The sequence below is a fragment of the Elaeis guineensis genome, chromosome 1 (assembly GCF_000442705.2).
Source record: "Elaeis guineensis isolate ETL-2024a chromosome 1, EG11, whole genome shotgun sequence".
In the NCBI taxonomy this organism is placed as follows: domain Eukaryota; kingdom Viridiplantae; phylum Streptophyta; class Magnoliopsida; order Arecales; family Arecaceae; genus Elaeis; species Elaeis guineensis.
The window spans coordinates 26,388,175-26,413,286 of NC_025993.2; the positions used below are offsets into that span (position 1 = coordinate 26,388,175).

The window sequence follows — 25,112 nt, forward strand, 5'->3', positions numbered from 1 at the left end:
TTGATCATAATAAAAATTTAAAAAAAAAACAAACAAAAAACTTCATGTAACTTAAAGATCCTGGGAAAGGATTTTTGTTTGAACTATTATGTCTTCTTTTATGTTGATTTGTGAATTTTTTTTAAAGAACAGCACATCATGTATTTATATGATAGTATATAGGATGTCTTGCGAACAAAAAATACACTAAAAAGGACAATTTGTAATCAAATTGCTCCTCCAAATATCACTTGTTGAATCTTTGCCCGTGAAAATCACCACACACACACATCTTAGTTCATGTTATATCCGAACTGTTGCCCTTCTCATCGAATTGTTGGTTGCTGGCAGTAGAAAATAGCTATTTTAAATATGAAGGGATTAACTGAGAATGCCGGCTAAGATGATAGCGCTCTTTTGGCACTTGGGCAAAATGGAGTAGGGGTTTAATTCTAGCTAGAATTAGCCTTCGAGGATGGGTTGGATATACGATGAGTGTTAGGAGTGATCTGAAATAGGTCGGTGATGTATGAAGACTTAAGCCCATTATGACTCATCAGGTCCATATCAGCACCTCTCAAGTAGCCTGGTTATTGTGGTTTGCCTTATCCATAGTCGGCAAATATCTGTTCTGACCTTTGGTCGAAGGTCATCTTCTCCGACTTCTCGTTGGTCAGTTTTTGGTCCGATTTCTTGTCGGATGGTTAGTTACTCGAATCCTGGATGAAAAAGATTTAGTTCTACCCTTGGTCGAAGAATCAACTGGTCGATCTCCAGCTGCGTCTGATCCTTATTCGACTTGCATATCGGAACAATCTTTGGACAGCATAATAACTGCAGGTCGGTTGGACATCTGGATCAATCTATCTAACCGAGTCTTGGTCAAGAAATTATCAGTCCCAACTTTTAGTCGGCACACTACACTTTTTGATTTTTTTCTTGAAAGCAGACCGATCAAGCTCAGGATTAAAATGACCAACTGGTAATAGCTGCCATTCCTATCTGGGTGCAACTGCCTAATTCAGAGAATCATGTCGGTACAATCGCCTGATTCAAATAACCGTGCCAAATTCGGCCAGCCTATCTTTCAAAAACGGTTTCGTGTTCTCTATAAATACTCAAACCCCGAGAATCCAGATAAGTAATCCCTTTCATATAACCAAAACTCTGCTTCTCTGTTTGTGCGTTCTGATTTGAGCGTCAGAGAATCCTCGCCGGAGCACAATCCTCTGGCCCGAACTTTTTTACAGGTTGCTCTAGTGCAGCGTTTCCTCAACTTCCGACGTCAACCAGAAACAAGCCGCAATAATAAGAATTATGGGGATTCGTCCCCCTAAATGTCAAAAATAAAATAAAATAAAATGATTAATTCATCACTTTGCATGATACTCTTAAAAAATTTTCTATTTTTTCAGTTTCAAGAGGTATTAATACAAAAGGGTAATAGAGTTAACTTATACCTAAAATGGCTATTTATTTATGCTGTCAAAATATAGTGAAAGGTATAACATTGCAAAATGAAAATGAAATACGAGTTATCTATACAGTGATATTTGGAAGATAAATATGCAATAAACTATGATTATTGGTGTGTGTGTTGGTGCACGTATATATTGGTATCATCTACTGTGAACTGCAAAATATAGTTACATTACCTGATCAAGCCAGGACCTCCCCCAAAATTGACTCTAGCGAAAGCGGACACAAGGGAATTGGATTGGTTTACGTCCGTGTAAAGATCCACACTGTCAATAAGCCTCAACTCAAGCGAAGATATGAACGGAGTTCCGGACCCGGTCTTCACCAGACAAACTGAGAAATAATCGTCCTTCGCAACAGTAATGATCTCGACCGGATTGACAGAGAATGGATCGGTAATGTTCAGCGTTCTCCAGTAATTGACGCCAAGATGAAGGTCAAACTGCAGCGGGCTACCTATGCTTGCACTGTCTTGACCGTCGTAGTTACCATACATGAAGAAAGCTCTTATCAGGTACTTTTCACCCTGGTTCACTTGATTTATGGTGTAACAATTCCGAACTCCATCTGGAAAGCTTCTAAGAGTCCCTAACTGTGGAAGGGAGTAGGGCGTCAAATAACTCTTGGGTATTTCGTAGTTTATCCCGGTGTCTATAAATTGGGTATCGGGTTGGTACACGATCCCGGTAATGTTATCTGTGATGCTACCGCCCGCATCCATTCCACAGTCAATACTGACAAAGCCTGCACGAGTTTTGATGGTCACCATCAAGAAACCAAGTTACAAGAGCGGTCTACTTGCTTCTGTTGCATTAGATCATATTCCTTAATTCAACGAAATTTTAATGTTTTATTTCGGCGATAAAAACCGATTTGGACTGCCTGCAGAACCTTTTTTTTTTTCCCCCGAGATGGATGGATGTGTTTGGAATAGGAATAAGAAAGTTGCATTAAGAAAGTGTTATTGCATATTGGGGTGGTTATCGCCATGGCTTCCTTTTTTTTTTTTTTTTTTTTTTTTTTTTTTTTTTTTTTTGAGATGGATGGATGTGTTTGGAATAGGAATATGATAGTTGCATTAAAAAGTGTTATTGCATATTGGGATGGTTATCACTATATATATATATATATATATATATATATATATATATATATATATATATATATATATATATATATATATATATATATGGATTCAAGTTCATATGGGATTAGAATGCTCAATGTCTATATTCCTAGTGCTAGGTTGAGTACAGCTGCTATAATAAAATAAGAACACTATATATATATATATATATATATATATATATATATATAATGAATTCAAGTTCAGATTGGATTAGGTTACCCGAAATCTATATTCCTACTGCTAAGTAGAGTACAAGCTGCCAATTTCATCGGTAAATATAATAAAATAAGAATAATAAATTATTTTAAAAAAAAATGAAGAAGGGAAGAAGAAGTCGAGCAGATCCAAATAGTCCAAGCCCTTGGAACTAAGCTTAAAATGAAAATGCAATCACTAAGAAAAAAAGCCCAATCTTTTCAGAAACACTCCCCCTCCACCTGAAATTGCTGGCCCACTGCTCATCAAGGTGGACGAAATCAATTTAAGGAGACAGGAGAGAGCAGGACTTTGAGGCTGTTTGCATTTTTGTGCATATACCCTTTAGCTTTGAGAATGTTAGAGATGTAGACCATGGGAGTTAAGGCTACAAATGGGACAGATTGACCTATGAGTTGATCCAATCCAATCTATTTAGATCTGATTCAACTCACATTAAAAGGCCTATAGATCGGATCGAGTTCTAAAATTGAATTCATTCTATTTTTTCAATTGAGTTTAGATTTACTAAATTTGAATCCAATCTGATCTATTTGATTTTATAAGTTGATTTGAATCTTATGCTCAATGATCTGACCCAACCTAATTCCAACTTAGTATTGGACCTAGCTTCCATATTTCCATCTTTTATCGTTGCCTCCTCTTTGATCATGAAAAAAATGGCTAAATGAAGGTTTGAAAGTAATAAAATGTTATTGCTCTCTCGATATTTCATCTTAATGCCTTAGTAAATTTATTCAATCAATCAATAGTAATGACTTATTCTCTACAAGCCCCCTATCAATCATCTTCAAAAAGCTTTTGATGAGTCTCAAATTTATTGAATTTCATAGCATTTTTGCTCTTCCAATTGACAGAAATCGAGTTGCATATAGTGAAATTCTCACAACTAAGTAATTGTTAACAATTATTTTGAGAACCAACAACTCATAGGCAAACAAAATGATCTCAAAGTTCTCAAAAGTTTTCAGATAATCAAAGTGACAAAGATGGCTAGATGCTTGCTTTCGCTTCCTAGCTTGGACAAAGCTCAACTATATTTGATTGAACTACTATACGAATATTATGAAGAAAAAAAATGTGGCTAATTATAACAGTATAGTCAGCTTTTCAATATTAAAATATAAAACTTTTATTACATAATTTCCATCTTCATGTGGCTTCAGCAATAAATCTATAGTAAAAGTTACAAATTAAAGTTGGATAAAAGAAGTGAGAGAAAAGGAATTCAGGAAAGAATCTTCTTCCAATTAAACAAAAAAACCTAAAAAGAGAAAAAATAAAGTTTGATGAAAAAAAGTAAATGGGATTATAAATCATTAACATGGTTAAGAAATAAGCACAACAATATTTTTGGATTATAGACCCGGCTCCAAACCAAATTTGAACTTTTCGAGTTGAGGTTGGATTATATATGGATTCGATCCGATCTAATATGAATGATCTATTAAGACAAAAATTTTATCCATGAAATGAATCAGACTTAATCCGATCCGATCTTTTATTGGATTAGATCTGGATTTAATATTAGGATCCGATTAAAAAATTGGATCAGATCAGGAGTAGAATATTATTCTACCTAAAAAAAAATAAAATATTGGACAGAAATGTTTTGGCTGGGTTGACTTCAAAAGAAACGGCAACGAGTCAGCCAGTATGGTTGTGTGAGTACAGAAGAAATGACAATGATGGCTGGCAGCTAATATAGAAATTGGTCGGGTACATGGCCAGTTTCCAATGATCTTTTGGTTGTTCTGATAAGCTAGTGATTTGTCAAGATCATTATAAAGATGTGGCTTCCGTGGGCATGATTAGAAGTAATCACATCCTATACGGTCTACACCAATATAACCGTATATCATGCCAATAAATTTATCTCATCCGTCCAAGCCAATCATCATGATTAGCATACGACGATGAAGCCCACAAAAAAATGACAATGTTATTGAGATGCAGTGTAGAATATAATTCCTATCTTAAAGATGGACTGCTCTCTTTCGTTCCTGCGATGTATCATATATCATGTTGAAAAATATATAAATATATTATTAAGATACTTAATGAGAGTCGTCTATCTTCGAGATGAATGATATAGTAGCCATCCATAACAGTATAGAGCTTTATGGTGCATAAACTGTATTGTAGAGGATTCAAAATTTAAAGGATGCCTTAAATTAAACAAGAATGGATATATCTGTGGGAATTTGAAAGGAAAATTCAAAAAAATCTTTTTTATATGAAGAAACCCATCCTTTTCTTAAAACAAATTACATTTATTAATTTTTTAAAAATTGAAGAAAGTCATGGACACGTAGTTTTTCTCCATATTTTATCTTAGTTATCTATGGCTAGCTGCTGTGGCTGTTGTTTTTTCTATCATACACTTCACTGCAAATTTCTGTGTTTTAAGGAATAAAGGCCAGGTGGTACTTACCTCCCTTCTACTCCAAACAAAATTAAAAAAAAAAAAAAAGCAAAACATTTTTTTTTTCATACAAAATATTTTTTATCAGATATTAAAAAAAAAGAAAAATCAGGGAAGTACTTTAACAAATGCAGTATAAGCTGTTGCAAAGAAAAACAAAAATCCTTCTCCCTTGAGAAAAAAATTTCTCAAAGATCACAGCAAATTTTCTCTGTTTCCCTTGGTATCTGGAAACCCTGGGGAGCTCAGGAAAGATCAACTGACCTAATGTCCGTTTCAGCTAAAACGCAGAAGCTATCCCGTGGCCTACTGACCCACGCCCAGGCTTAGCAAAGAACTCCACTGTCCCTCGTTTTTTCCATGCGTTTGACTTGGATAATTTTGCGTCATTTCTTGGAATGATATATAGAAATTTAGTGATACCCACACCTTATTCTTAAAATAAAGAAATAAATACTGCAGTAACGATGCCAAAAGAATTTTTAATTTCCTTTCAAGCTAACTTTGAAAAAAAGATTCTATTATGGCTAAACCTCTCTGTTATTTGTTCTCATCTCTCCTTGCCTTGTCTTCTTAGCCCTTCATGTTTCTATGAAGGATCAGAATTACATGAACGATCCAAGATCTTTAGTGATGCATGATTTACACCATAAATTGCTGTGTGATACTCAATGGTCTCCACGGGCTATCAACAACGACGCACTGTACGTGTATGACACATAAAGCTGTCTTGTGATAGCTATCCATCTTTTAATGACAGCCATCGTTTACTACACAGCACTCGATGATGCAAATTATCCACCATAGAGGATTGGTGCCCTTCAATGGGAAGCTAACCCTGGCCATTATGTGTTACTTTACGTCCAGCTCCGCATAGGTTAGACCACCACGCTGTCATATGCCCAACCTTTGATCTCAAAAAAGCTCGGCTTATGAAAAGAATGTGAAGAACCAACAGTTCTGCTCAAGAGAAAAATGGAGAAGGATAAGATTTCACAGGGATTGGAACTGTAGTATGTATCCATACCTTTTTGGCCATTAACAACCCGAAATGCTGCTGCCGCTAAGAAACCTATTTGAATGAGGATTCCCATCGTCTCCCTTGGTAAACGAAGGCATTGCGCCATCGCGGGGCTCTCCGAACCAACTGACTTATTTAATGTGTTTGTGTCAGCCTAGCGGCACAACTTTAATTATATACTAATGTGGGACCCATGCTACGCGGTGGGGCTATTTAAATGTGAAGAAAAAATACACACCATCAAATTTTTTATCAATTAAAAAAGACGGAGAATATAATTTAGTTTCGGAAACTTAAATGAATATTAATTTTTCTTATACATTGTTTATTCAGATTGAAAAAAAAAAAAAACTACATTGATTCGTTATAAAATTACCAGTATATTACCACGGGGTTTTGTTAAATTAAATTACCTAGTGTGGAGCCTTTTTGCTGGGGATAGCGGTGGTGATTCTCTGAATAGAAAATATAAATTTATATTTTTAGAAAAAAATAGATGGCAAAATATTTATGATAAAAATTTTATATCGAACCGTGCTAGGTGCTGTCTTAGCACGCGGGAGTGGCCTTTTGAAAAAAGTTTTGAATAAATTTATTTTTCAGGAGTTATAATCAATCTTTTTTCTGAAATTTGTTATTAAAAGCATTTAACACTAGAGGTTGGACATATAAATTAGATATAATAAATTAAAAAATATATACACCATTGTTAAGCAATCCAGACAATGATAATATCTTCAACCAAAATAATCAAAACATGGAGCACTAAAATGGATTTGTCAATTCATTTATAAATATCAATAAAATTTATACCTCTATTTGAAAATCTGCCCAGGAATCAACATTCTAGTTGGCATATTTTTCTCTCAAAAAAAAAATCAAATTACAAAGAGATTATTTTTAAAAAATGCTGATCAACATAATTGACTATACTGATATTTGGTATGGCTTATCATCTTGCACTGTACCACAAATTGATATTATAATAGAATGGTATTGATAGATGTTCAATACCAAGACAACGAATCTTGTCCGAAGCATTTATACCTAAAGGCCTAAGAATGGTAATTATAGCCAATCCATTAGGTACTCAACCCAACGCAATCCACATAAGACTCTATCTAACCTAATTAAAACCTAGGGAGGGTATGGATTCTAGATAAAACACCTGAAGTAGGTTTGGGTTGCATACAGATAATAGTATATCCCATTTTAAATCCGATCCAATTTAATCATTATTTAAATCTCATATTTCAAAGTTATAATCATTTTAGAATGTTTGCATCACAAGTTACGTGCTCTGTTTGATCCAACTCGATCTAACCCATTTTATCTATCCAACTCGGCCTAACTTGCACCATCTACCCAACCTGATCCAAGGCAGGTATGAGGTAAGTATAGATATAGGATTTTTAATCATGGGATAGGTATAGATATTGGCTAATCCAATCTGTCTTCAATCAATTGTCATCCCTATGAAGGCCGATTTTGAGAATTTTTTACAAAGACATATGAAGGATATTATAAAAAATAAAAAAAATGGAGCCACATTAGTTGGGAACAAATATCATATGGAGCAGGCATTAAAGAAAGAAATATGAAATGAGCTTCTCATTTTACCATATTTTTTCTAATACCCATCTTAAAAAATAAACCTAAAAGTCAAAAGCTCCTATTAATAGAGTCATTAGTCACATGATTAAAAAATTATGGCATTCTTTTTTTTCTTATTTTCATAATATACTTTTTATAGGTACATTCTACATGACTACATGATACACATCAAACAAATTAATTATTAAGTCAATACATACCTTCAAATAAATTAATACATAATTTTTAAAATATGTAATTCATTGATACACAATATATATTTAGATAATACATACTAAACAAATTAATCATCTAATAATTTAATATATATCTTTAAACAAATTGATATATAGTTTTTGAAATATTATATTCGCCAATACATATTGCATGGCTAAATGATACATACATGTTGACTTATTCATACATATTGCAAGTTTTTCTAATACACATCACATCACGTAGTGATCCAATACAAATTTTTAGGTAAAAAATATATTTTAAAAACTATATATCGATTTACCTGAAGGTATATATCTTATTATTGTTCATTGTATATCAAAAAAGTTTGCAGCATATATCAAGAAGCCGACAAATATGTGTCACTTGGCCATGTAACATAATATTCCAGCAATAATATCAATTTGTTTGAAAATATATATTATATTGCTAGATGAACTAATTTGCTAAGTGTGTATCATTTGATCGTATATTATATATCCGTGAACAATATATTCTAAAAATAATATAGTGATTTATCTAGATATATCTATTGGCTTGTTTGATGGTTAATTTATTTGACATGTATATATCAGTAAAAAATATGTTTTGAAAATAAGAAAGAAAAAATATATCACATGTGATTTTATTTTTTTTAGATTTTTAATTATAAGATTAATAAATATATTGATAAGAAAAGTTTTTGATTTTTTAATTTTTATTTTATGATGAAAAAATAAAATAGGAATCCATCCCAATCTTCTCCCCCTGGTGACGTTTGATTTTTTTGTTCCTGCCGATCAAGCTGATGGAGACAGGCATAAATGAGCTCGCTCCATCAAATATTCCGGACTCGTTTGGTTCATGGGAAGAACTTTTCTTTTCAAAAAATTATTTTTTAAAAAATAAATTTTCAAGAAGTTACTTCTTGATAATAGAATTTTAGTATATTTGGTTGACCATAGGAAAATGACTTATTATAAAATAGCTTATATTTGGATGAGCACCTATTTTTCTAGAAAAATTATGTAAAATACCTATTATACCCTTAGTAGATATAAAATCATACATTTTTACTCATAAACTTTATATAAATATTAATATTATATTTATATGAATATAAATATAACATTAATATATTATAATATAACATTAGACCATAATAATTTATTGTGTTAATATAATACTAATATATTAATATTATATTAATATAATATAAATAATTTAATATAATAAATTTGTTAATATATATATAAATATTATATTATATTATTATAAATATTATATTAATATTAATAAAAATATTATATTAATATAAATATTAAAATATAATAAATATTAATATTATATTTATATAAATATTAAGATAATATTAATATAATATTATATTACTATTCAGTATTTCATTCTTACCATCCATTGATATTTTATTAAATTTTAACGATGGATCTTAAAAAGATATTTTAGGAAAAAAAAAGTACTACCACTTTTTATATCATGGAAAGTGCAAAAACCCATCTTCTCTGTGAGTTTTCACTTCCCATGAAATGTAGAAAGTAGTTTTTTATGAAAAATATTTTTTTTACTTTTTTTTTTTTTAAAAATTTTAATCAAACAAAAAAACAAAAAAAAATTTCTTCACTTCTCAAAAAAATTTTTTTTTTAAAAATTTTTCGTTAACCAAATGAGTCCTCCGAGTCTTTGCCAATCTTACCGCCGAGTGGTATATGATTGGCTTTCGTAGCCCTCCTTTCTTTGTCAATAGAAAAATTATTGCCTGACGGTGATCTAGGTAGACCATCCATCGTATATGGCTCTGATTGTGCGTTATCCACCGTATATGGCTCCGAGATGTGCGCTGGTCTAGCTGGGCGTGGTCCACGCAATAATTTCTCTTCTCAACAGCTAGCATGAAGTTTCGGCCAGTCTTACGGTCCTATCACCGAGCGATATGTGATTGGCTATCGTGGCCCTACTTTCTTTCTCAATAAAAAATTATTGTCTGAGGGTGATCTAGGTTGACCATCCACCGTCTATGGCTCCGATTGCGCGTCATCCACCGTATATGGCTCCACGATGTGCGCTGGTCGAGCTGGACGTGGTCCAGGCAATAAAATTTCTCTTCTCGACAGCTAGCACGAAGTTTCCGCCAGTCTTACGGTCCTATCACCGAGCGATATATGATTGGCTATCGTGGCCCTTCTTTCTTTCTCAACAGCTAGCATGGGGCTGGACAAATTGTACCTTCCATTAATCATCGACATTGACTAACAGTTGACGGCTCCCCCTTCCCTGAATACTTGTTACTTGGTCCGTCCACCAACATTGACCGATGGTGTTTCCGTGACACGAGAAAAGACTTCGTTCCACCGAGCTAGTGAGTGAGGTCAACTGATAATTCTCCCTTCCATGGTGGGCATAAAAGGAAGAAATTATTGTCCGTATATATGGACACATTCATGCACGAAGCCAACCGTGATCAGTAATTTCTAGCATGATACATCAAGATATATACTTGATTAATAGCGCTAAAAGAACCAGTGACTGTTGCTAGCTGAATGCACAAGCATGTGGTGCACAGGGAATAGATAATAATTTCACTATAAAGAGGGGTATTATGGGCCAATGCCAATGTTGACAGTCCGTATTTAGGATCCATCTTTGAATTCTCAACGTTGCCTTTCTTTGGGGTGACGCATACATGACTGATACATCACTGTTAGAAAAGCAATACGAGATCTTATAGAAATTTTTTTTTTATATATTTTTTTTCTTTTTTGACATATCAATATTATTGCTGTAATACTTCGGTTGAAGCTAATATGATCGAAGACGGAGGATGGTTCAAGCATCGAAAACCATCAGAGACCTACAAAAAAAGTCCACATATACCGGGAGTTCTTCGACGAGGGATCCTTTGATACTTAAGTCAGTCGAAGCTTGAGAATAATAGGGGGGAGAGAGAGGAGAAGGACTAGAGTGCAAAAGATGTTTTCTTTCTGAAGTAAAAGCTTACCTTGATGGTCCCCTAGTTACCTCTTTATTTAGAGGTGGAGTCGTTGGCCATTATGTCTGCACCCAGTAGACCGTTACGATAAGGAATCTATCCACTAACCTATAAATCAGAAGTTGTTAGTGTTAGATGTATGTCCTAGATGTTGGGAATAGTGTCCCAAAATCAATCGTCAGCCTGTTGATGGTTGTGCTCATTTTTGTATATGTACATGAATTATGAATTAATAAAAATTATTTTGACATTTTTCATCACAAAATATTTCATCTTCTAATGAACTCCTATGTTGTGGAGAAGTTCTTAGGACTATTTAGACTCGACAAAGGAGGATTTGTCGTTTAATCCTTAAATCTGTTTGCGACCAAATGATACGTTGTTACCAAGGACGATAATGTTTATCAAGCATAGGTCGTTGTGTGCCATATAGGTTGGTTGTCCTCTTAATCAATGAGTGTGGAGACACTGGTATGGCATACAGGTGAGATGTAAGGGTACATCTGCACTGAACGTGACCGATTCCAGAGCTATTTCTGCTGTCAAGATTTGCTCCGATGGAATATGGGTATAAATATCCCTCCGACCTGAGAGCGCCACGGTGACTTGTAAGCAACTCACTGCATTTAGGCACTGGACTACCTGAATTTCTAATTCAATGACGGAAGGCTGCTGGGTGTAGTCAAGTACTTGACTTGTCGGTGCGTGTGTCAAGATGGGATTGACCACTCCAGTTTAGGAGCTGTGTACAGTCGTATTTCAATTTAGCAAAACCTTGGCCAGGGTAGTCCTTGTGAGGAGTCACAGGACTGTTTGAGTTGAGCACGATTCGGATGATCTGATCAGGGTTGATAGTTTAACCCTGAGTCATCCTAAACACAGGGGTCAAAAGGATGAATTATACAGTAACCATATTCATGTAGGTTCTGAGTATCACGATTGTGACTATTTGACCTATCCGGACGTCGGGTACCATTGCTAGATGGTCACTTCGATTAGTACAGGAATTGGTTCCTGTGCTACCGGCTTAGGTTCGAACCTGCGGGGTCACACACATTAGAGGTTCCTATCTGATCTGATGGCTGATGTAGAATCCTACATGTTTGGGACTCAGTGATCGAGAATCAGAATTCTCTGATCACGAGTTCCACACATTATGGGTATCGGGGTCAAGAGTCCCACTGGTTGGGACTTTTCGATCAGGGTTACATATCGATGAATTCTGATGCCCGATTACCCATCAGATTTGGACTCAGTATTTATGAGAGGTTTAATTAGTGATTTGATCGCTAATTAACTTAATTTGATTGAGTAATTATTTTTGGATCAAATCTAATTGAATTGGATTCAGTTGGGTTTGACCCGATTAGGTTAAGAGTTGACCTAATCATCGAGATGGTTTGGTCCCTGATTTGATCAGGGGTTGAGCTTAATCAATTTCTGATTTGATTAGGATTTTATTGAGCCTAATTAAGCCTAATTTAGTTGGATTTAAATTAGTCTAATTGGACCTAAATTATTTGGTTCAATTAGGTTGGTTTAAATAATTAAACCACCTTGATCCAATCTCCATGCGCCACCTCACTTCCATTGCACCCATTTGAATTCATGAGAAGGAACTTCTCATGAATTATTTCCTCACGCCAAGCCCTCTCCACGCCCCACTTTAATGTGCCATATGAAAGGATAAGGATGATTGGTTGGCCATTCAAATTCAAAATAAAGTTTGAATTTGAATGGACAATCAATCTTTGTACCTTATCCCATTTTTTACGTCCTATTTATTACATGAGAAAAGATTTCTCATGAAATCACTCCATGCACCATTTAAGCTATGCCTCACGCCTTTAGTGGATAAGGGATGAGTTGGTATCCATTTGAATTCAAAATTTGATTAGAATTCAAATGTGCAATTACTCATCTTTATCCTTTCTTTTGGATAAGATGTTTGACGTGGTTATAAAAGGAGGAGAAGAGTAGGGCGTGCGAGAAGAAGAAGATTTTTGAAAAAAAATTCTGGGGCGTGAGAAGTCTTGTGCATGAGAAGGAAGTCCATATCCTTCCAAGAGAAAAAGAAAGAAAAGAAAGAAAAGAAAAAAAAGTGGGTGCAAGGTTTCCGGTGAGTTCCCTAGAGTTTTAGCCTGGGATTCGGGAAGTGAGAAAGTGAGCTACGAGTGTCGTGAGCTCACAAAATTTTAGAGAGATCTTCAACATCCTCTCAAGCACGTCTGTTGATGATCCGGAGCATCCAAAGAATCGACAGACATCGATCGAAGGAGTTCGATCAGCATCAGCCGTCAAAAGGGCTCTACAACGAGCTAGCACTCGTGAGGAGTCGATCAGACCGGAAGCTTCGTGTGGACGATCCGCAGAGGCCAGACACGCTGTGTGGCTACATCGTGATGATCAGACTCTCCCGACGGTGATCAGATTACGACGATCTACTACCCGCACAAAGGTATTGTGTTCTGAACACATTACAGTAAAGTGTTTACTGTTTGAATTTGAAATTCAAATTTAAATGAATGCATGCTATATATCATATTTAGATCCTAGTGTAGGATAAATTCATGTTAATTAATTAGATTAATTAATATTTTTTCACTGTAAAATCATAATTTTAAAAAAGTTTTAAAATTATCATTTTACCCCTGCACTGAATTTTTTTCACAAATGGTATCAGAGCAGGTTCTTAGATATGATATATATATTTGCATGCATAGATTAAGTTGTAATCTAAAAGTTTAAATTTAAAATTTAAAATTTAAAATTTAAAATTTAAATTTTGAAAGTTGTTCGAAATTCAAAAAAAAAATTGAAATTCAAAATTTGAAATTTGAATTTTGAAATTCAAAAATTTAAAATTTGAAATTTGAAATTTGAAATTTAGTTGAAATTTCAAATTTGAAATTCAAAAATTTAAAATTCAAAATTTGAAATTCAAAATTTAAAATTCAAAAATTTGAAATTTGAAATTTGTTTGAAATTTGAAATTCAAATTTTAAAATTTAAAATTTGAAATTTAAATTTTAAAATTGGTATATTTAGATATACTTAATCCAAGTAGCAAGTAATCGAATTGGGTTGGTTGCCATGATTGTCCGATCATAGGAGAAAAGCAGGGTTTAAAGGCCCTCTTCTCCCATTCGATGGGATCTTCTATGGCGGTAGGGGTGCCGCTGTAATTATATCCCATGCAGATGAAGTAGCGAAAGAAATTAATTGTAAAGATTTAATTATGAAATTTATCATGAATGTGTTAGATTAGATCTAAAGGAATATTCATGATTTATTTTGATTGAGTTATTTTTTGTTATGTAATTAGCAATAGGATTGCTATTTATGAAATGTGCTGATCTATTTGTGAAATGAGTCAACATATTTAGTGAACAGAAAATAAAACTTTTCAAATTTAAAAATTATTTTCGAAATGCCAAACCTTGACCCATCAGTCCAAATACTTAATTAAAAGAATTAAGTATTGTCTAGTAGGTCTAGAATTGTGAATTAAGACTTAAGACAATTACATAAACTTGTGGGTCAATGGGTTAGATGGATTAGGCCCATAATTGGGTTAGACCTAAGGTTAGCTTAAAGAAATGGACTAAATTAGAGTAATTGGTCAAATCTAATCAAAAGTTGAATTAGATTAGGTCAAAGATACTCTAGACTCAACTCCAATAGTTGTAGTTGAATGGGTCCATGTCTTTAACTAGACCAAGATGGACTTAATTCATGGCTACGCGGTGGAACCCAATTTACTAAGTTGATCAAATTAAAACTAATGAACCGGTTGATGTCTAAGGTAAGTTTGACAGTTTGACCAATGGTTTTTAAGCGGGAGCTACTCGCAGTGATTCGATCTCTGACGAGTTAATGGCATATCCCCACCACTGATCTCACTTACCTGACCAACTTGGTGAATTAGATTTTGATTAGATCACTTAGTGATTATGGCTCACCCATGTCATTAGGTAAATCAGTTTGACTGATTTAGGTGCTCCTAATGCCAGTTTTAATTAAATCTTTTTTTTAATCTGACTTGGTGAAGTCAGTGGGAAGATTGAAATTGGCTGGATATTTTCTTCTCATCTATTTTTTAATAAAATCCTCAAAAATTATTAGGTCCCTAAAAATGATTAAGTTATATTGATAACTAAGTCATAGCCTCCCATTAAGTGAGTGATAATGAGTCCATTAGTTTAATAATCATTGGAGGCCCAAAGGCCTGGTGCTTATTGACTAATGGAATTATCATTCATAATATGATAATTTGGTTTGAGTCTTTCTGATGGTGATCAGGTTGGCCGGCCAAAGTTAGGCCTGATCATTTATTGGTCCGATTCATCAAATCAAATCATGTTAATGGTTAGACCTAACCAGATCTTTTCGGTGGAGGCCAAAGCCTACTGATTAGGTTCTGGGGTAAAATCAATTACTAGAAGTTGTTTAGAGAAACAACTAGTCATGAACCTACCCATAAATGCACATGGGTTGACCAACCAAAGTTGGGCTCGTGTGTAGTCTGTGTGGATTCTAGTACCCACTAAAGAATTAAAGTAATTCCTTGAATTGGAGGTTGAGGCTACTAGTTCGTAAAAATACTGGGAGAAACTTTAGACTAAAGTCCAAGTCTTTAGTATTTATAATTTATGTACTAATAGAGGTCTGGTTTTTCTTTATGCAGCTCTGGCCACTACCCTATCCCTCCGATCATTATTAGATAATGACAAGCTCATGGGACCTAATTTCGATAGTTGGTATCGAAAATTAAAAATTATCCTTGAGCATGAGCAGATCCTTTATGTAGTAACGGATCTGGCACTTGAGGAGCCAGCCCCGAACGTTAGAGGGACGGTCTGAGACACTTATCAGAAGTGGCTCAACGACCGCACCACCGTTCGGTGCATAATGCAGGCGGCAATGAATGATGAGTTCAGCCGTAGGTTCGAGAATGCCCAACCCCAGGAGATGCTTCAATTGTTGAACGACTCCTTTGGCACGCCTGACGATGTTGAAAGGCACAAAACTAGTTGTGCCATTTTCAATGCTCGGATGAGGGATGGAGCCTCAGTCATTGATCATGTACTGTACATGATCGAAATGATTGAGCACCTAAGTAAACTAGGCTTTCCCTTGTATGAGCAGCTCGGTAAGGATGCGATCCTTAATTCATTGCCCAAGTCCTTCCTCCCCTTCCTTACTCATTTTCGGATGACAAAGCCTGCAGTGAACTACCACGGCTTATTGGGGTTGCTGCAGAACTTTGAGAAGGATCACCAGCTCCATAAAGAGTCGGTGAATATTGTGGGAGGGTCTTCTTTTGGTCGTCGACCCTTTAAGAAAGGGAAGAAGAAGAACAAGAAGAAGAAGAATAAGAAGGTGCAGCTGCATGTTGGGATGTCTACACAGGGTCAGACCAAGAAGTGCAAGCCCGACCAGAGCTAGGCGGAGTGTTTCTTTTGTAAGAAGCAGGGGCACTGGAAGAGGAACTGTCCTCTATACATTGCCTCCCTGGACCCGAACAGACCGAAGAAGAAGCAAGGTACTTATATGATAACACCTTGTAATTTTTTCATTTGTGATACTACTGCCTGGGTATTGGATACCGGAAGCCCTTATCATATTTGCAATTCGATGCAGGGTCTGCAGATCAGTAGGAGATTTGATGAAGGTGATAGATTCCTGAATGTTGGAGATGGAAGCAAAGTTTCAGTTCTAGCATTAGGAATCATGAACCTTGTAATCAATTCTCGAAATATAATGCTGAGTGAATGTCACTATTGTCCAAGCTTTTTATTAAATATTATTTCTGTAGGCCTTTTGGCCATGAACGGTTATCAATTTTTAATAAAAGAAAACATTTGCAATATCATTTTGAATGGTGTTACAATGTTTGTTGGACAACTTAATAATGGAATTTACTTTCTATCACAACCTGTTAATGTAGTTCAAACCTCCGGTAAACACCCTAGAATAGATAATGTGTCAGAAATCTACCTTTGGCACTGTAGGCTAGGTCATATCAATAAGAACAGGATAAACAAGTTGGCTCAAAATAATTTTTTTGAAGTAGGTGATTATGAATCACTTCCAACCTGAGTCCTGTCTTCTTGGTAAAATGACCAAGTCACATTTTACTGAAAAAGGTGAGCGAGCCAGTGAACTCTTGGCTCTGGTACATTCTGATGTATGTGGACCCATGAGCTCAAGTGCAAGAGGTGGATATTTCTACTTCATAACCTTTACAGATGACCTATCGAGGTATGGGTATGTCTATTTAATGAAGCATAAGTCGGAGTCGTTTGAAATGTTCAAACTATTCCGAAATGAGGTAGAAAAATAAACTGAAAAGTGTATTAAAACTCTTCGATCTGATCAAGGAGATAAATACCTTTCTAATGATTTTCTGACATATCTTGGGGAGAATGGGATTCTCTCTCAGTGGACACCTCCTGGAACACCACAGCATAATGGTGCGTCTGAAAGGAGGAATCGGACCTTGTTGGACATGGTTCGATCCATGATGGGATTTGCTGGTCTGCCGATCTTTCTTTGAGGATATGCGCTCGAATCGGCTTGTTACCTTCTAAATAGGGTTCCGAGTAAGTCTGTAACCAAAACGCCATATGAGATATGGATAGGACGTAAGCCAGTACTCTCGCACCTTAGGGTTTGGGGGTGTCCGGCTTATGTTAAACATTTAATTACGGACAAGCTTGGACCTAAGTCTGACAAGTGTAATTTTATAGGGTACCCAAAAGAGACCAAAGGGTATTACTTCTACCTAGCTGATGAGCAAAAAGTATTTGTCAGCCTTAAGGCAATCTTTTTGGAAAAGGAGTTCCTTGGTGAAGGGACTGTTGCCTCTAAGGTCAAACTTGACGAAGTTCGACAGGTGAAAAAACCGACACAAGTTGCTGAACCTGAACTGGATTTGATTAGATTAGATCCAGAGCCCATTGTTCAAGCACCCTTAAGGCGATCTGGTAGAGTACCACATCAACCGGACAGATACTATGATTTCTTGGTCCGTGACGGCGATCCTATCTAACTTGATGAAAACGATGAGGATCCTATCACCTACATGGATGCAATGCAGAGACCCGGCTCTGAGAAATGGCTAGAGGCCATGAAATCCAAAATGGAGTCCATGAAGGTCAACGATGTGTGGACATTTGTTAACCCACCCGAAGGAGTAAAACCCATAGGGTGTAAGTGGGTCTTCAAGAGGAAGAGGGGCGCAGACGGAAATGTGAAAATCTATAAAGTCCATCTGGTTGCCAAAGGATATCGTCAATGTTATGGTATAGACTATGACGAGACATTTTCTCCTGTGACAATGCTCAAATCCATTCGGATTATGCTTGCGATAGCTGTCCATCTGGACTATAAAATCTGGCAGATGGATGTAAAGACAGCTTTCCTAAATGGAGAGCTGGACGAAGAGGTGTATATGATACAACCTGAAGGATTCACGTCCACAGATGAGTCTAAGGTGTGCAGGCTACAGAGGTCCATTTATGGACTTAAGCAGGCATCACGGAGTTGGAACATACGTTTTGATAAGACGATCAAGACGTATGGCTTCATTAAGAACAGAGAAGAGCCCTGCATTTATAAGTGGGCTAATGGTCCAGTAGTAGTATTTTTTGTATTATATGTGGATGATATTCTCTTAATTGGGAATGATGTCCCTGCATTACAGGGAATAAAGATTTGGCTGTCGTCACAGTTCTCCATGAAGGATCTGGGAGAAGCTTCCTACATCCTAGGGATGAGAATCTATTGGGATAGATCTAAAAGGTTGCTTGATTTATCTCAGTCCACGTACATTGATACTATGCTGAAGAGGTTCAGCATGGAGAATTTTAAGAAAGGCTATCTTCCGATAGGCCATGGAATTTCTCTCTCGAAGAGAGATTATCCGACAACACCTCAAGAGAGAGAGCGTATGGGTAGTTTTTCATATGCTTCAGTAGTGGGATCTATCATGTACGCCATGACATGTACACGACCAGATGTGGCATACTCACTAGGGGTAGTGAGTAGATACCAATATGATCCAGGGGAGAATCACTGGAAGGTTGTTAAAACCATCTTGAAGTATTTAAGAAATACTAAGGACTAGTGGCTTGTTTATGGTGAATCGGACTTGAGACTTATAGGATTTACAGACTCTAGTTTCCAGTCTGATCACGATGACAGCAAAAGTGTATCGAAATTTATTTTTACCCTTAATGGTGGGGCTATCTGCTGGAAAAGTTACAAGCAGCACACAGTAGCTGATTCAGTTTGCGAGGTGGAGTATGTCGCTGCATCAGATGCTGCCAAAGAAGTAGTGTGACTGAGAAAATTCATCACCGAGCTCGGAGTAGCACCCTCCATTGTTGGTCCAGTTCTGTTCTACTGTGACAGCTCTGGAGCCATTGCTCAGACGGAGGAACCAAAGGCACACCAGCGGACGAAGCATATTCTGCGCCGCTACCATCTCATCCGAGAAATTATGGATCGAGGTGACGTCGATCTTCAAAAGATCGACGGAAAGGAGAACCTGGCTGACCCATTCACTAAAATCATTACGGTGAAGGAGTTCGACAACTACAAGTCGAAGATGGGTATTAGATACTGCACCGATTGGCTTTAGGCCAAGTGGGAGATTATTGGGAATAGTGTTCCAAAGTCAATCGTCAGTCTGTTGACGGTTGTGCTCATTTTTGTATATGTACATAAATTATGAATTAATAAAAATTATTTTGATATTTTTCATCACAAAATATTTCATCTTCTAATGAACTCCTATGTTGTGATGAAGTCCTTAGGACTATTTAGACTCGACAAAGCAGGATTTATCGTTTAGTCCTTAAATCTGTTCGCGACCAAATGATATGTTATTACCAAGGATGACAACGTTTATCAAGCATAGGTCGTTGTGTGCCATATAGGTTGGTTGTCCTCTTAACCAATGAGTGTGGAGACACTGGTATGGCATACAGGTGAGATGTAAGGGTACATCTTTACTGAACGTGACCGACTCCGGAGCTATTTCTGTTGTCAAGATTTGCTCCGATGGAATATGGGTATAAATATCCCTCCGATCTGAGACCGCCACGGTGACTTGCAAGCAACTCACTGCACTTAGGCACTGGACTACCTGAATTTCTAATTCAGTGACGGAAGGCTGCTGGGTGTAGTCAAGTACTTGACTTGTCGGTGCGTGTGTCAAGATGGGATTGACCACTCCAGTTTAGGAGCCGTGTACAGTCGTGTTTCAATTTAGCAAAACCTTGGTCAGGGTAGTCCTTGTGAGGAGTCACAGGACTGTTTGAGTTGAGCACGATTCGGATGATCTGATCAGGGTTGACAGTTTAACCCTGAGTCATCCTAAACATAGGGGTCAAAAGGATGAATTATACAGTAACCATATTCATGTAGGTTCTGAGTGTTGCGATTGCGACTATTTGATCTATTCGGACGTCGGGTACCATTGCTAGATGGTCACTTCGATTAGTACAGGAATTAGTTCCTGTGCTACCTGCTTAGATTCGAACCTGCGGGGTCACACACATTAGAGGTTCCTATCTGATCTGATGGCTGATGTAGAATCCTATATGTTTGAGACTCAGTGATCGAAAATCAGGATTCTCTGATCACGAGTTCCACACATTATGGGTACCGGGGTCAAGAGTCCCACTGGTTGGGACTTTTCGATCAGGGTTACATATCGATGAATTCTGATGCCCGATTACCCATCGGATTTGGACTCAGTATTTATGAGAGGTTTAATTAGTGATTTGATCGCTAATTAACTCAATTTGATTGAGTAATTATTTTTGGATCAAGTCCAATTGAATTGGATTCAGTTGGGTTTGACCCGATTAGGTTAAGAGTTGACCTAATCGTCGAGATGGTTTGGTCCCTGATTTGATCAGGGGTTGGGCTTAATCAATTCTTAATTTGATTAGGATTTTATTGAGCCTAATTAAGCCTAATTTAGTTGGGTTTAAATTAGTCTAATTGGACCTAAATTATTTGGTTCAATTAGGTTGGTTTAAATAATTAAACCACCTTGACCCAATCTCCATGCGCCACCTCACTTTCATTGCACCCATTTGAATTCATGAGAAAGAACTTCTCATGAATTATTTCCTCACGCCAAGCCCTCTCTATGCCCCACTTTAATGTGCCATATGAAAGGATAAGGATGATTGGTTGGCCATTCAAATTCAAAATAAAGTTTGAATTTGAATGGGCAATCAATCTTTGCACCTTATCCTTTTTTTTATACTCCATTTATTATATGAGAAAAGATTTCTCATGAAATCACTCCATGCACCATTTAAGCTACGCCTCATGCCTTTAGTGGATAAGGGATGAGTTGGTGTCCATTTGAATTCAAAATTTGATTTGAATTCAAATGTGCAATTACTCATCTTTATCCTTTCTTTTGGATAAGACGTTTGACGTGGTTATAAAAGGAGGAGAAGAGTGGGGCGTGCGAGAAGAAGAAGATTTTTGGAGAAAAATTTTGGGGCGTGAGAAGTCTTGTGCGTGAGAAGGAAGTCCATATCCTTCCAAGAGAAAAAAAAGAAAAGAAAGAAAAATGGGTGCAAGGTTTTTGGTGAGTTTCCTAGAGTTTTAGCCTGGGGTTCGGAAAGTAAGAAGTGAGCTACGAGTGTCGTGAGCCCACAAAATTTCAAAAAGATCTTCAACATCCTCTCAAACATGTCTGTTGATGATCCAGAGCATCCGAAGAATCGACAGACATTGATCGAAGGAGTTCGATCAGCATCAACCGTCAAAAGGGCTCTACAACGAGCTAGCACTCGTGAGGAGTCGATCAGATTGGAAGCTTCATGTGGATGATTCACAGAGGTCAAACATACTGTGTGGCTGCATTGCGATGATCAGACTCTTCTGACGGTGATCAGATTACGGCGATCTACTACCCGTACAAAAGTATTGTGTTCTGAACACATTACAGTTAAGTGTTTACTGTTTGAATTTGAAATTCAAATTTAAATGAATGCATGCTATATATCATATTTAAATCTTAGTATAGGATAAATTCATATTAATTAATTAGATTAATTAATAGTTTTCTACTGTAAAATCATAATTTTAAAAAAAATTTAAAATTATCATTTTACCCCTGCACTGAATTTTTCCCACACTAGAAACCAAGTTAGCCGATACATGTAATCTTTTTAGTGGCATAGTTTTATAATTAAATAAGATAAATAGGATTAATTTTCATTCATGTAGAGTCATGTGCCCATGAATCGTTCAAAAAATTAATAGGATATTACATATTCTCAAGAGTTAAAAGTTTGAGATATGTATCATTGGTGATTAATTCCTAAATGCTCCCGATCGATGGATCATCATGAGCATGGTGATTGATACATTAAGATTGGTGCATAGATGACTTTTCTCTAGATAGACGAGTCTCGAGTCTATATTTTGGAGACACTGGAGTGAGAGTGTAAGTGATTATTAGAGAATAATGGTACCGAGCATAATCAACATGAGTAGTCATATGGATGTCTATCCACTCGTCAGTGACATACTCGATGCTGCAGTGGTGTGAGTGATCATTAGACCTGTGGTGCCTTGGCTATTCACAATGGGACTGCTGTAGTTTGACTACTCAAATATTTGGTTATGTAGCCATTCAAAATTTTATGGTGTATGTTGGCAACAGTAGGTTCGTTATAAGAATAAGATGTACATCTAGATGGGATCATCGATCTTGATAGATAAGGACTAGTCTTATGTTATTCATGAGACTGAGTTCAGAAGATCATGGCCATGGCAGAGTGAATGATAGAAAAAAATTTCATAAGATTTTGCTTATGAACACGAGTTGATTAAATATTACATATGACAAATAATAAGGTTTGATGAGTTATCTATGACCTCCATCTTGTCGAGACTCACGATAAAAGGATCGAATCATACGGTAACTACATCTAGATGTTTAATATTTTATTCTGCTTGATTACTACTACATACTACTAGGTGTCACTGATGGATGGTAAGACTCGCTGAGTATCGTCTTGATGATCGATGACTCTTGATGGATAGAGTTGGAATCGTTCTAATCCATTGAAAAGAGTTTCGATGATATTACAATAGGGATCATAGTATATCTCACTACTAGATAAAATAGAATATATGAAATTACACACAGAAGAAATCTTTGTTCGATCAGATAGTTGATCTGTGATTATGAATCACAGAGAGATCTAGTTGTCAATGTGATTGATAATTAATTCAATATAATTATTGTAATTATCAAACTTACTAAGTATTAGTAAGTTGTAGGAGGATTAATTAGTAATTGGATTACTAATTGGCTAAATTTGATAGAGCAATTGGGCTAGGATCAAGTCAAATTGAATTGGATTCAATTTGACTTCGTTTGGATTTGATTAGATTGAGCCTAATTGGATTATGAGATAACCCAATTGTGAGGGAGACCAATTCTTTGTTTAATTAAGATTTGGATTTGACCTAATTTTTAATTGAATTATGAACTAATCAAGAGAGATTGGGTTCCTAATTGGACTAGGATTCTTCTTCTCTTTGGGTGTACTAACCCCTAATTTGATTAGGGATTGAATTGAGTTTGACTCAAGCAACAAAAGAAGTCCCAAATCATTGGGACTCTTTCTCTCCCTTGCGCCATATCCTGCCCATGCCCCAATGCACCTCCATGCCAATTCTCATGCGCCCCTCTCTTCTTTGCATGAGAATTCCATGCCCTAGCCCCATCTCACATCTCCCCTTCTTATGGATTGGGATGAGATCAAATTCAAATGAGTTTGAATTGATCTGGACTTTTAAGAGATAAGAATTCTCCCTTATCCCCAACTCTTATGGATGCCATTTTTATGAGGGAGTAGGAAAGGGTTTTTGCGTGAAGGAGTTCACGCTAAAAGGCCATGCTCCAACTCTTCTTTATGCCTAGAAAATAGGGGAGGTGTCCAAGAGTTGGATGCCCCTTGAACTCTAACAAAAACCTAATTCCATGCCTACAAAAGAGGATCTTTTTAGCATGGGTTTGAGAGGGTTTTCAATGTGAGAAAAAAAAGAAAACAAGGTTCTTTCTTGTGCATGGGTTTTAAAAAGAAAGAGTTCCTCTTTGGAGGCATGGAAAAAGAAGAGAAAAAGTTTCTCTTGCACATGGAAGAAAAAGAAGAAAGATTCTTCTTAGGCATCAAAGAAAGAAGAGTCCTTTCTTGGTCTTCTAGATCTCTAGCGTAGAGATCTTATACATAGATTCTAGAAAGAAAAGAAGAGAGTTTTCTTATTCTTCTTCCTCTTTTTCTTCTTCTTCTCTACGATAGTCTAGAGAGATAAAGAAGAGTCTTCATCAACCATTAAAAGGCATCTTCTGTAAGAGAGCTAGCACCGCGGTGAAGACGTAGGCCTTCGATTGGATTCGAAAGCCTCATGTGGATATCCATAGTGGTCGGATGTGTATACATCTGATTGAGGATCTCGGAGTATACCATGATCATTAGCTACGGTATTTATCGACCTGCACAAAGGTATGGAGTTCAGATCTCTAGTTAGATTTATTTTTCAGATCATATTTTAGATCGAATACTTTCATATTCATATGATAGATCCTAGGTGGTTAGCAGATTAGATCTGATTCATGTTAGATTAAAATAATTTTAATCTGAATTTATTTTCTGCTACAATTAGATTAGATCTAATAAAAGTTTTAAAATGCATGCATGTAACCATCTAAAAATCCAACAGTTAGTCATGGGTAGTGGCCATACTCTGATAATTTATTAGGATTAATCTAACTGATTGCCCATATAGCTAAATAGGCTAGTAGCTTGAGGTCGACACACAATCGAGGCCTCAGCTTAGATGTATCAATATTGGCATCGGTTGTGGGACCTCATCCTATGTGACTGATGAGATATTTTCCTTGGGGTCGGTAGGGCCCAAGCCAAGGATCAAACAGAAGTCGATGGGATCATGTTGTCCTGGCTCTCCATGGTGGTCTTGATGAGTCATCCTAGCT

The 25,112-nt window shown here is 36.2% G+C and overlaps 1 protein-coding gene across 1 annotated transcript; it reads right to left on the reverse strand.

Annotated features, from left to right (window-relative positions):
• Positions 1-280: 280 nt before the first annotated feature.
• On the reverse strand, positions 281-6,383 carry LOC140855537 (probable LRR receptor-like serine/threonine-protein kinase At1g05700). Its single transcript, XM_073251457.1, has 2 exons — positions 6,256-6,383; positions 281-2,202 (listed from the first exon to the last, which is right to left on the reverse strand). The coding sequence occupies exons 1-2, from the start codon at positions 6,353-6,355 to the stop codon at positions 1,631-1,633; spliced, it is 672 nt and encodes a 223-aa protein (XP_073107558.1). The 5' UTR covers positions 6,356-6,383; the 3' UTR covers positions 281-1,630.
• Between the last annotated feature and the right edge of the window lie 18,729 nt (positions 6,384-25,112).